Here is a 13956-nt window from a genome sequence, read left to right on the forward strand (position 1 = left end):
CCCTGAGCTATGACCTCCAGGATTCATGGATCCTGCACATCTCAGGACCAAATCATATGAAAACAGCGACAGTCTGCCCCTACACTATACGGTTTTGGATCGGGGGCTGCCCCTTCATGCCGAATTTGTTCTCGGTGGGCTTCTTGTTCTGCTTGGATTTATTCCAGGATTGAGCCGGCTTCCAAGTGCTCTTGGTTTGCTCGGGCTTAGAAGAGGACTGCGGACGTTGGGACTTTTCAGAACGAAAATTAAATCCTTGTCCCATAGATTTGTTCTTTTTATCCTGCAGTAGGAAGGCACCCTTGCCCCTTGTAAACGTGGAGATAATGGAGTCCAGGCCTGGACCACATAAAAAAAAAAAAAAGTTTCCCTTAAAAGGGAGGGAAAGTAGTCTAGACTTCTAAGTCATGTCCACAGACCAGGACTTCAGCCAGAGCGCCCAACACATCTGCACTGAGAAACCAGATATTTTAGCATTTAGGCAAATAATCTGCATGTTTGCATCACAGATAAAAATATTAGCAATTCTCAAAGCCTTAATTCTGTCTTGGATAACGTCGAGGGGACCCACCACCTCGATCAATTCCGTTAAGGTCCAATTCTATCCCATTCATTTTTACAGGTACAGGAAAAGTTAGCGGGGCTACCCTGTCTTCGTAACCTCTATCTAATTTAGGGATCAAAAGGTTCATCAGGCAACTTGTCTTCTGGAACCTCTAATGTCGACAGAACCTCCTTTAGAAGAAAACGTAGGTGTTCAATTTTAAATCTAAAGGCTGGCTCCTCCACAGCCGGAGGTCTAGAGGTAGCAGGATCCGATCCAGAAATTTCACCCTCTGACAACTCAGGGTGTGACCCATCCTGAGAAACTTGAAAGACAGACAAACCAAGCAAATCACTGGATGTCCCTTGGACTGGAGAGCTATGTTCTTTTAACTTGCGCTTAGCAGGGAGAGGTAGAGCACTAAGGGCCTCAGATACTGCCGTCTTTAACTGCGTGGTAAATTCTGATGGTAAAAGGCTCCCTCCAGACATGAAGCTGCATTTGACAATGGAGATGATTGACGGGTATGCATCTCACGGGACGGCGAGAGGTGGGCGGCTCAGTTGTACTAAAGGGGTTAACCTTCTTAGACCTAATAACCTTGTTGATGCATATGGAACATAGTTGAGAGGGCGGGCACACAAAGGACACCTCACAATAGACAGGTATTACTATTAGGAATAGAGGGAGTACCCTCAAGCATATCAGGATCCTCCATAGCTTGCGCTAACAATAGGATACAAATAAATTCACTTTTTATTTCTCACAAAAACTGCACTTTTATACCTACAAAGACTGGGGCACTCACCACATCCTAGACCCAGGCAACCAGAGAAGAGAAAAAGCGCGCCAAGCTACAACAGAAAGTAAAACACCTGTATGTTCCGTTACTGCACAACAGTCTATAAGCCCAAAATAAATCTCACACATAAAAGCAGCATAAAAACGACGAACACATTTGATTAATCCCCACTGTTCAATAACCTGCCTCAGGAGATATTAACCCACGATTCTGTAAAGATAAAAGGTGTCACACTGTGACCCTGTCTTCAGCAATTTCAACTTAAGTAAAAAATTTAAACGATCTTACCAGAAACCGTGCGGTGGAACAGAAACACAGCCTCTCAAGTATGAGAGTCTTGTAGCATCGCTCCTGAGATGGACTTGAGTGAAGAAAGCAGACAGTGAAACTCATCAACACTGGTTGCTTAAGGAGCTGTCAGCAGGCAGTCTGGATGGGTTTGCAGGAAGACTCTCCCTTCATCTCCAGACTAACTTTTGTCAATGCTCTCACAGAGGCTGACACGACTACTTAAACCTCCAGTTCCATAACGAAAGGCATATATCCCTCCTGAGGAACAACTCTGAAATCTTCCGACACTTCTCTGCCAACCTTCTGTGACAAAAGGCAAAGAATGACTGGGGAATAGGGGAAGTGGGAGACGTATTTAAGCCTTTGGTTGGGGTGTCTTTGCCTCCTCCTGGTGGCAAGGTTCAGTATTTCCCAACAGTAAGGAATGAAGCCGTGGACACTCCTTATATTAAGGAAATGTGCTTAAAGTGAAAGTCAATCCTAGCATCTCTTGAAACAAATAAAGGGGACTTTCATTCATGTATAAAGCTCCTTTGTTTCAACCAACTGCCGTTCTTGGCTGCTACCGAAGTGTTTTCACCTCTTAAATAGCCGTGGCGCTCAGAACGGCGATCGGCTGAAATAAACAAAGGAGCTTTCTACATGAAGTATCTTATACTTCATGAATGAAAGTCCCTTTATTTGTTTCAATAGTCAATAGTGTTTCCAAAACGCTAGGATTGACTTTCACTTTATACAGCAACGTTTTCCATTTGAGCTCTGTAATTCAGTATCAATAACTCCCCCCAACTAGCATTTCCCCTCAACTGGTGACCTTCAAAGATACATTTTCTCAGTCCCATAATTGTGTACAGTTACCTAATTTTGTTAAATACATGGTTTTAAACAAATTAAAGAATTCAGACGTATGATCATGTAAGTAACATTTTATTTATTCAAATAAAATGCAAGTTGGATTAAATTAAAAACTACAACACAGTATTACATTACTTACCTAATAATTGTTCCAAATTAAAGTCAACTGGCAATGACAACTGTGTTTGACATCCAACTGCTCATAAAAAAAAAAAAAATTATTATATAGTCTCCACAATGTTGTCTGATTACTATATTTAGAGTGATAAACATACTTAATGAAAGACAAGAACCAATAAACCACCCCTCACTTATTCTAATATATATATATATATATATATATATATATATATATATATATATATATATATATATATATATATATATATATATATATATATATATATATATATATATATATACACACATACATACATACATACATACATACACACACACATACACATATATACACACACACACACACACACACACAGTCTACAGAGGCCAAAAAGCCAACACTGCAAATCACATTAACCAGCTTGTTTATTTTCAGGTTATAGAATTTGCTTATTGATCTTTGTAGAGAGCGTGGGGCAAGCACATTTTACACAAAAACAAAAGGTGTTTAATGTCCTTTAAAAAACTGGGGGCAAAGCCAATCTTTAACATTAATGTACAATAAAAAAAATACCCACACACACAACACATTTTATGCCCATATATCCAGTACTCTTTGAAAACAAACATGGCAAATGGTTTCATACTGGAAACCAGTCGCTGGGGTACTTTGAACTATCAGACTGCCTGCTTAAGGCGCACTATTGGTGAGCGTTACCATTTATTTCCATATATTTTGTGTCCACTCCATTTCCTTATTGGACTGGGATGGTGTGTCTGGATCATGAAGAGAAGCTGCATGTAACTTAGACCTATAAAGCTACATTCCTAGAATCAGTATTTAGACAGAACCTTGGGAAAATGTATATTACAATTTCACATTTGGTGAATCCCTTTTCCCACCTTTATGAATTTGCACCACTTTATATTCCGATGTTAGGCTTCTCAAAGTCCTCCACACCAAACTTGTCAAACCATGTCATTATGGGCCATTGTGCACATGGGTACAATCAGGCCGTAAAAGGAAAGGGCTTTCCCCAAAATGTTGCCACAAAGTGGGAAGTGCACAATTGTCTAAAATATCACTTTTTCTGTAGCATTAAGTCGACCCTTCACTGGAACTAAGGGGCCTAGCCCAAACCCTATAAAATAGCCACAGATCATTATCCCTCCTGCACCAAACTTTACAGTAGGCACTATGTATTCCAGCAGTTTATGTTCTCCTGTAATCTACCTCACCCAGATTCTTCTATCAGACTGCCAGATAGTGACAACTCCAGAGAATGTTTCTACTGCTCCACTCTAATGGTGGTTTGTGTTAGACCTCTCCAGCCGAGGCTAGATACTGAGCATGCTATTGTGAGGCTTGTGTATAGATACTCAGCCATAGAAATCATTTCATGAAGTAACATGCACAGTTCTTGTACCAATGTTGCTTTCAGGGGCAGTTTGGGACTCTGTAGTAAATGATGCAACAGATGAGACAATTGTTTTACGTGCTATAAGCACTCAATGGACCTGCTCTACAAGTCTGCGTGGCAGGGCTGCCGTTGCTCTTAGACGCTTCCACTTGGTGTTGACCGGGGAAGAAATCTGACAAACTGTCCTGTGGCAAATGTGGCATCCAATGAAAGTGCTACATTAAAGTCACAGAGCTCTTAAATACAACCCATTGTACATGGAGATTAAAAGTAATGGTAAATTCAAACATAGTGGAAATTGCCAAAAATTAAAGAGGTTCATTGATCTACAGTATATTATTCAGCTCCAAAAATATTATATTACCTTAAATACTTCTTTGTTTGTGCGGCGTCAGTGAATGCGATACACATGCACAACACTTCTCCACCTTAGCAAATAGCGTTCTGCTGTGGGCTGCCTGAGTCGCTCAATGCTTCAAACAAATAAAGGAACTTTCAGCATGAAGTATTTTACACTTTATGACTGAAAATCCCCTTTATTTGTCCCAATGGTAAATCCTAGCGTTTCACAAATGCTAGGATTTACCATTCCTTTAAGGCATCACCCAAACGTTCAATTATCGGGGCTGATACCTCTCTCGAGGCCTTCCTTTGCCACTTACACCATGTAAAAGTCTGGGGCGCACATTGCATATTGGCAAATATGTTAACTTTATGTCAATCACAGACCTTCTCGCCGCCCACTAGACTTCAGAGACGTATAGAGCGTTCCCACTCGCTCCACACATCACAGAAATGAAGTTAAGTATAGGAAATCTAAGAAGGCGGAGAGAAGGTTTTTTGAACATTTATAAGTGATTATATGAAAACAGAAAACTTTTAAAAGAAGGTAACCGTGCAGAGAATATAGGCATTTTATGCATTATTAAAAAACAGTGTCTTGGATATTTACAGTTTATCATCATTTTAAGGGTTTTGTGCTGGATTTTAGGCACCTGTTAGCAATAGGTGTGGCTGAAACACCTGAACTCAATTAGTAAGGGTGTCCACATATAGTGTATGTCAGTCTCAGTAGTGGTCTGCACTCGCAGTTCATCTACAGGAGGTGTGTATATGTGTGTGGCACACAAGCAATATAGTCAATTAGGATACCTGTACTCCTTCCAGATGATATAGGTTGCTCTCTTCCTAAAGGAGAGTCTTTAATTCGATCAATACCTGTATGAAAATACATAGAAATGTTAGTGAATATTACACTGAAGCTGCAGACTCGCTCTATTGCAGGTGACATAGTGGCGCTGTAAGGAGAAAGTATAGAGTGCATGCTGAATCACCCAAAGTAATAACTAGCATTAATTCAGTAACAATCTTTTTATGAATTAAAGTCCTAATTAAATTATTTGCATTTAAAGTGATGGTAAACTATACAAAATCTGCAACATTGCATCTGATTAAGATTAAAAAAGCAAAGGGAATTTCATTCACAAAGTAATATTAATTTAACACTCTTAAGATACCAGTTTAAAGGTTTATATTGTGCCGCAGTCAATTTTATTGCATTTTTTTTCCGGTCACGTTTTAAAATCTTCCAATGAGAAGCTGGGCCAACAGGCGTCCTTTGAAGACACACACATCCCTTCATCGGAGAGCGCATGCACTAAAGATTTTTTGAGTCGCAGTATGCGCTGATACAATGTTTTTTCTGACAATATGATACTTTACTTCTGTAAGGCTCCAGGGAATCTAGCGCATGTGCGTCAATGCATGCAAATGAGAATATGGCGACTCAAAAAATCTTTAGGGCATGCAATCTGATGAAGGGGGCGTGTATCTGTGTCTTGAAAGGACGCCTGTTGGGCCAGATTCTCATTAGAAGATGTTAAAATATGGCCGAGAAAAAAACAAAACATAAAAAAAACCCAGACGGGTGGAGGAACAGCGGCACAATCCCAGAGGGAGAACTTTTTTTCCCACTTTCTGCAATAAGATTTTTTTTTTTGTGAACATTTTTCTGCAAGTAATTTTTAAATAAAATTCAATTTTAAATTGGGCAATTACACTAAAGCATCAGTTCAATTGCAATGTGTTGGTTAACTGGATAATAAAGCAATTTTAAAAAGTTTAATATAGTGCAGTAGTTGAACAAAAAATAAATGGTAAAATGTCTCAAATTTGTTTCCTTTTCTCTTGGTCTAATAAAGAAAAGTAGTAATAAAAAAAAAGTGCATTGCTCATAACGTCTGTGCTTTGCACACTAGGAAAGGCTAAAGGGTGGGTTTGTAAACATCTCTAAGAGCCAGTCAGCAATCAATGCACTGCTGCTCTGAAGCCCTACTGCATATTTGACATTTCACTTCGAACAGCACTTTGCTCTGAATGCGCTGTTAAGGAAAACTTACACAGTGCAGCCAGAGCACAGCTTTGTTTGAAGAGAACTGTCTAATGTGGAGCAGTGCTGCAAAGTCAAAGCGCTAACAGTTCCTGCATGTGTCCCATTCTTTCTGCAGACATGCTGCATTTTCTGCAATGACATCTCAGATCACAGCATGTTCTGCTTTGGGGGGCACAATATAAACTTTAAAATTGGTATTCCATCTTAAGAGTGTTAAATTAATATGACTTATTTAAAAAACAAAAGGGACTTTTATTAATTTTTAATCAGATGCAGCGTTGCATATTCATATGATTTACTATCACTTTAGAATAAAAAAAAAAAGCAAAATTGCTTCTAAAATTTGTTACACGAATATAATCCCCTATACTAACGAGCATACATTAAGATTATGAATTGAAATTATTAGAAAATTGAATTACAAAAATGGATCATTTTAATATTAACACAAATGCATCATTCAGATAGATATTCAACGCTGTAGGGTAAAATGAGTTTTTTTCACCCAAACAAGAACACAGTAATCAATCTTAAAAGGAAATTATACCCCCCCCCCCCACACACAAAAAAGGGAAGGGCTAAATTACGGAGGGAAAAGCCCTAGCTCTCTAACTACAGTAGTGTGTATTTGGTATATCTACATATACAGTGAAAGTACTGCAAAGTTTCCCCTGGTTTATTTAACCAGTTTTAGAAGCAAAATAGCGAATGCATTTCAATTACAAAGTTTGTCTCCATCAAAAACTTTAATTAGTCTTTTTTTGCGCAAACTAAGCCTTTAAAGGAATAGTGTGAGCATTCGGAATTAAAGGCTGGCTGCATCGACTTCAGTGTTAAACAGTGCGCATGTGGAAGGGATTTTCTATGAGTGCTCATTTACAATAAATGATATGCATAAATCCGAGCGTTTGACAATTTGTTTAACTGATGAACAGCCCCTTTTTAGGGGCAGTCTAGAGTGATGTAAATTATAAATACAAAGTGATTTTAATGTATAACAAAGCTTTGTTATGTCCAAGTATATTTTATTCTGCTTAACTATAGTAACTGTTTGATGTTTTGATTTTTCATAGTTTTATAGTCCTTTAAAGAAGGCAGAAACGATGAGGCTTATAGGGACACAAAAGTGATGCATCTGCTTTAATGTCAAAACTAAAAACGGAAATTAACCTGTCCAGTGTTCTCCCAGGACCTAATGGGTGCACCACTCTGCTAAATTCTGAGCCAGTATTAAAGTGATGGTAAATCCAAGAGTATAACAATCACTAGGATTTACCGTCACTAAAACATGAGTTTCTCTCATAGTTTTGTAAAAAACAGCGTTACACTCACCCTAGCTGTTAGGAAAGCATATTGCTAATACAGCGCCTTTAAAGAGGTGATGTTTCCATCTCTAGACCAATAGCCGTGCGTGTCAGCTGACATCCTGGCATGGCTAGAGGTCTAAACATCACCTCATTGGAGAAGAACGCTGTGTTGTGGGTGGCCGGAAGCACTGTGTTAGCGATATGCTTTCCCAACAGTTAGTATGAGTAACACTTTTTTTTTACAAAACTATGAGAAACATGCAAATCCTAGTGATGTTTATACTCTTGGATTTACCATCACTAATCTAAAATGAGGCAAATTTTTTTCAATATTTATATTAAATTTGTTAAAGTATGCAATTAAATTCTGCTTTGGATAGCAGAAAAACAAAAATTATGCTTAGCAGATAATTTAATTTCCTTCTGTATAAGGAGAGTCTACGATATCATTCCTTACTGTTGGGAAATACTGAACCTGGCCACCAGGAGGAGACACCCCAGCCAAAGGCTTAAATACCTCTCCCACTTAGCCCAGTCATTCTGCCAAGGGAACAAGGAACAGTAGGAGAAATAACAGAATTTATGTTTACCTGATAAATTACTTTCTCCAACGGTGTGTCCGGTCCACGGCGTCATCCTTACTTGTGGGATATTCTCCTCCCCAACAGGAAATGGCAAAGAGCCCAGCAAAGCTGGTCACATGATCCCTCCTAGGCTCCGCCTACCCCAGTCATTCGACCGACGTTAAGGAGGAATATTAGCATAGGAGAAACCATATGGTACCGTGGTGACTGTAGTTAAAGAAAATAAATTATCAGACCTGATTAAAAAAACCAGGGACCGGACACACCGTTGGAGAAAGTAATTTATCAGGTAAACATAAATTCTGTTTTCTCCAACATAGGTGTGTCCGGTCCACGGCGTCATCCTTACTTGTGGGAACCAATACCAAAGCTTTAGGACACGGATGAAGGGAGGGAGCAAATCAGGTCACCTAAATGGAAGGCACCACGGCTTGCAAAACCTTTCTCCCAAAAATAGCCTCAGAAGAAGCAAAAGTATCAAACTTGTAAAATTTGGTAAAAGTGTGCAGTGAAGACCAAGTCGCTGCCCTACATATCTGATCAACAGAAGCCTCGTTCTTGAAGGCCCATGTGGAAGCCACAGCCCTAGTGGAATGAGCTGTGATTCTTTCGGGAGGCTGCCGTCCGGCAGTCTCGTAAGCCAATCTGATGATGCTTTTAATCCAAAAAGAGAGAGAGGTAGAAGTTGCTTTTTGACCTCTCCTTTTACCAGAATAAACAACAAACAAGGAAGATGTTTGTCTAAAATCCTTTGTAGCATCTAAATAGAATTTTAGAGCGCGAACAACATCCAAATTGTGCAACAAACGTTCCTTCTTTGAAACTGGTTTCGGACACAGAGAAGGTACGATAATCTCCTGGTTAATGTTTTTGTTAGAAACAACTTTTGGAAGAAAACCAGGTTTAGTACGTAAAACCACCTTATCTGCATGGAACACCAGATAAGGAGGAGAACACTGCAGAGCAGATAATTCTGAAACTCTTCTAGCAGAAGAGATTGCAACTAAAAACAAAACTTTCCAAGATAATATCTTAATATCAACGGAATGTAAGGGTTCAAACGGAACCCCCTGAAGAACTGAAAGAACTAAATTGAGACTCCAAGGAGGAGTCAAAGGTTTGTAAACAGGCTTAATTCTAGCCAGAGCCTGAACAAAGGCTTGAACATCTGGCACAGCTGCCAGCTTTTTGTGAAGTAACACAGACAAGGCAGAAATCTGTCCCTTCAGGGAACTTGCAGATAATCCTTTTTCCAATCCTTCTTGAAGGAAGGATAGAATCTTAGGAATCTTAACCTTGTCCCAAGGGAATCCTTTAGATTCACACCAACAGATATATTTTTTCCAAATTTTGTGGAAAATCTTTCTAGTTACAGGCTTTCTGGCCTGAACAAGAGTATCGATAACAGAATCTGAGAACCCTCGCTTCGATAAGATCAAGCGTTCAATCTCCAAGCAGTCAGCTGGAGTGAAACCAGGTTCGGATGTTCGAACGGACCCTGAACAAGAAGGTCTCGTCTCAAAGGTAGCTTCCAAGGTGGAGCCGATGACATATTCACCAGATCTGCATACCAAGTCCTGCGTGGCCACGCAGGAGCTATCAAGATCACCGACGCCCTCTCCTGATTGATCCTGGCTACCAGCCTGGGGATGAGAGGGAACGGCGGGAACACATAAGCTAGTTTGAAGGTCCAAGGTGCTACTAGTGCATCCACTAGAGCTGCCTTGGGATCCCTGGATCTGGACCCGTAGCAAGGAACTTTGAAGTTCTGACGAGAGGCCATCAGATCCATGTCTGGAATGCCCCACAGCTGAGTGACTTGGGCAAAGATTTCCGGATGGAGCTCCCACTCCCCCGGATGCAATGTCTGACGACTCAGAAAATCCGCTTCCCAATTTTCCACTCCTGGGATGTGGATAGCGGACAGGTGGCAGGAGTGAGACTCCGCCCACAGAATGATTTTGGTCACTTCTTCCATCGCTAGGGAACTCCTTGTTCCCCCCTGATGGTTGATGTACGCAACAGTTGTCATGTTGTCTGATTGAAACCGTATGAACTTGGCCCTCGCTAGCTGAGGCCAAGCCTTGAGAGCATTGAATATCGCTCTCAGTTCCAGAATATTTATCGGTAGAAGAGATTCTTCCCGAGACCAAAGACCCTGAGCTTTCAGGGATCCCCAGACCGCGCCCCAGCCCATCAGACTGGCGTCGGTCGTGACAATGACCCACTCTGGTCTGCGGAATGTCATCCCTTGTGACAGGTTGTCCAGGGACAGCCACCAACGGAGTGAGTCTCTGGTCCTCTGATTTACTTGTATCTTCGGAGACAAGTCTGTATAATCCCCATTCCACTGACTGAGCATGCACAGTTGTAATGGTCTTAGATGAATGCGCGCAAAAGGAACTATGTCCATAGCCGCTACCATCAACCCGATCACTTCCATGCACTGAGCTATGGAAGGAAGAGGAACGGAATGAAGTATCCGACAAGAGTCTAGAAGCTTTGTTTTTCTGGCCTCTGTCAGAAATATCCTCATTTCTAAGGAGTCTATTATTGTTCCCAAGAAGGGAACCCTTGTTGACGGAGATAGAGAACTCTTTTCCACGTTCACTTTCCATCCGTGAGATCTGAGAAAGGCCAGGACGATGTCCGTGTGAGCCTTTGCTTGAGGAAGGGACGACGCTTGAATCAGAATGTCGTCCAAGTAAGGTACTACAGCAATGCCCCTTGGCCTTAGCACAGCTAGAAGGGACCCTAGTACCTTTGTGAAAATCCTTGGAGCAGTGGCTAATCCGAAAGGAAGCGCCACGAACTGGTAATGCTTGTCCAGGAATGCGAACCTTAGGAACCGATGATGTTCCTTGTGGATAGGAATATGTAGATACGCATCCTTTAAATCCACCGTGGTCATGAATTGACCTTCCTGGATGGAAGGAAGAATAGTTCGAATGGTTTCCATCTTGAACGATGGAACCTTGAGAAACTTGTTTAAGATCTTGAGATCTAAGATTGGTCTGAACGTTCCCTCTTTTTTGGGAACTATGAACAGATTGGAGTAGAACCCCATCCCTTGTTCTCTTAATGGAACAGGATGAATCACTCCCATTTTTAACAGGTCTTCTACACAATGTAAGAATGCCTGTCTCTTTATGTGGTCTGAAGACAACTGAGACCTGTGGAACCTCCCCCTTGGGGGAAGTCCCTTGAATTCCAGAAGATAACCTTGGGAGACTATTTCTAGCGCCCAAGGATCCAGAACATCTCTTGCCCAAGCCTGAGCGAAGAGAGAGAGTCTGCCCCCCACCAGATCCGGTCCCGGATCGGGGGCCAACATTTCATGCAGTCTTGGTAGCAGTGGCCGGTTTCTTGGCCTGCTTTCCCTTGTTCCAGCCTTGCATTGGTCTCCAAGCTGGCTTGGCTTGAGAAGTAGTACCCTCTTGCTTAGAGGACGTAGCACCTCGGGCTGGTCCGTTTCTACGAAAGGGACGAAAATTAGGTTTATTTTTTGCCTTGAAAGGCCGATCCTGAGGAAGGGCGTGGCCCTTACCCCCAGTGATATCAGAGATAATCTCTTTCAAGTCAGGGCCAAACAGCGTTTTCCCCTTGAAAGGAATGTTAAGTAGCTTGTTCTTGGAAGACGCATCAGCCGACCAAGATTTCAACCAAAGCGCTCTGCGCGCCACAATAGCAAACCCAGAATTCTTAGCCGCTAACCTAGCCAATTGCAAAGTGGCGTCTAGGGTGAAAGAATTAGCCAATTTGAGAGCATTGATTCTGTCCATAATCTCCTCATAAGGAGGAGAATCACTATCGACCGCCTTTATCAGCTCATCGAACCAGAAACATGCGGCTGTAGCGACAGGGACAATGCATGCAATTGGTTGTAGAAGGTAACCCTGCTGAACAAACATCTTTTTAAGCAAACCTTCTAATTTTTTATCCATAGGATCTTTGAAAGCACAACTATCCTCTATGGGTATAGTGGTGCGTTTGTTTAAAGTGGAAACCGCTCCCTCGACCTTGGGGACTGTCTGCCATAAGTCCTTTCTGGGGTCGACCAAAGGAAACAATTTTTTAAATATGGGGGGAGGGACGAAAGGAATACCGGGCCTTTCCCATTCTTTATTAACAATGTCCGCCACCCGCTTGGGTATAGGAAAAGCTTCTGGGAGCCCCGGCACCTCTAGGAACTTGTCCATTTTACATAGCTTCTCTGGGATGACCAACTTGTCACAATCATCCAGAGTGGATAATACCTCCTTAAGCAGAATGCGGAGATGTTCCAACTTAAATTTAAATGCAATCACATCAGGTTCAGCCTGTTGAGAAATGTTCCCTGAATCAGTAATTTCTCCCTCAGACAAAACCTCCCTGGCCCCATCAGACAGGGTTAGGGGCCCTTCAGAGATATTAGTATCAGCGTTGCCATGCTCTTCAGTATCTAAAACAGAGCAGCCGCGCTTACGCTGACAAGTGTTCATTTGGGCTAAAATGTTTTTGACAGAATTATCCATTACAGCCGTTAATTGTTGCATAGTAAGGAGTATTGGCGCGCTAGATGTACTAGGGGCCTCCTGAGTGGGCAAGACTCGTGTAGACGAAGGAGGGAATGATGCAGTACCATGCTTACTCCCCTCACTTGAGGAATCATCTTGGGCATCATTATCATTATCACATAAATCACATTTATTTAAATGAATAGGAATTCTGGCTTCCCCACATTCAGAACACAGTCTATCTGGTAGTTCAGACATGTTAAACAGGCATAAACTTGATAACAAAGTACAAAAACGTTTTAAAATAAAACCGTTACTGTCACTTTAAATTTTAAACTGAACACACTTTATTACTGCAATTGCGAAAAAACATGAAGGAATTGTACAAAATTCACCAAATTTTCACCACAGTGTCTTAAAGCCTTAAAAGTATTGCACACCAAATTTGGAAGCTTTAACCCTTAAAATAACGGAACCGGAGCCGTTTTAAACTTTAACCCCTTTACAGTCCCTGGTATCTGCTTTGCTGAGACCCAACCAAGCCCAAAGGGGAATACGATACCAAATGACGCCTTCAGAAAGTCTTTTTTAAGTATCAGAGCTCCTCACACATGCGACTGCATGCCATGCCTCTCAAAAACAAGTGCGCCACACCGGCGCGAAAATGAGGCTCTGCTTATGCTTTGGGAAAGCCCCTAAGGAATAAGGTGTCTAATACAGTGCCTGCCGATATACTTATATCAAAATACCCAGATAAAATGATTCCTCAAGGCTAAATATGTGTTAATAATGAATCGATTTAGCCCAGAAAAGTCTACAGTCTTAATAAGCCCTTGTGAAGCCCTTATTTATGATCGTAATAAACATGGCTTACCGGATCCCATAGGGAAAATGACAGCTTCCAGCATTACATCGTCTTGTTAGAATGTGTCATACCTCAAGCAGCAAGAGACTGCATACTGTTCCCCCAACTGAAGTTAATAGCTCTCAACAGTCCTGTGTGGAACAGCCATGGATTTTAGTTACGGTTGCTAAAATCATTTTCCTCATACAAACAGAAATCTTCATCTCTTTTCTGTTTCTGAGTAAATAGTACATACCAGCACTATTTCAAAATAACAAACTCTTGATTGAATAATAAAAA

At 41.2% G+C, this 13956-nt stretch overlaps 1 protein-coding gene across 3 annotated transcripts in view; it reads right to left on the reverse strand.

The window, feature by feature from the left end:
- Window positions 1-13956, reverse strand: part of BORA (BORA aurora kinase A activator) — a 94269-nt gene that overhangs the window by 62113 nt on the left and 18200 nt on the right. For all 3 annotated transcript variants that reach the window (XM_053707932.1, XM_053707931.1, XM_053707934.1), the window contains 2 exons: window positions 5186-5251; window positions 2632-2688 (listed from right to left, as the gene is read on the reverse strand). In XM_053707932.1, coding sequence (XP_053563907.1) covers window positions 2632-2688; window positions 5186-5251 — 123 coding nt within the window. The remainder of the gene's footprint in view (window positions 1-2631; window positions 2689-5185; window positions 5252-13956) is intronic.

The sequence above is a fragment of the Bombina bombina genome, chromosome 3, assembly GCF_027579735.1.
Source record: "Bombina bombina isolate aBomBom1 chromosome 3, aBomBom1.pri, whole genome shotgun sequence".
NCBI lineage: Eukaryota > Metazoa > Chordata > Amphibia > Anura > Bombinatoridae > Bombina > Bombina bombina.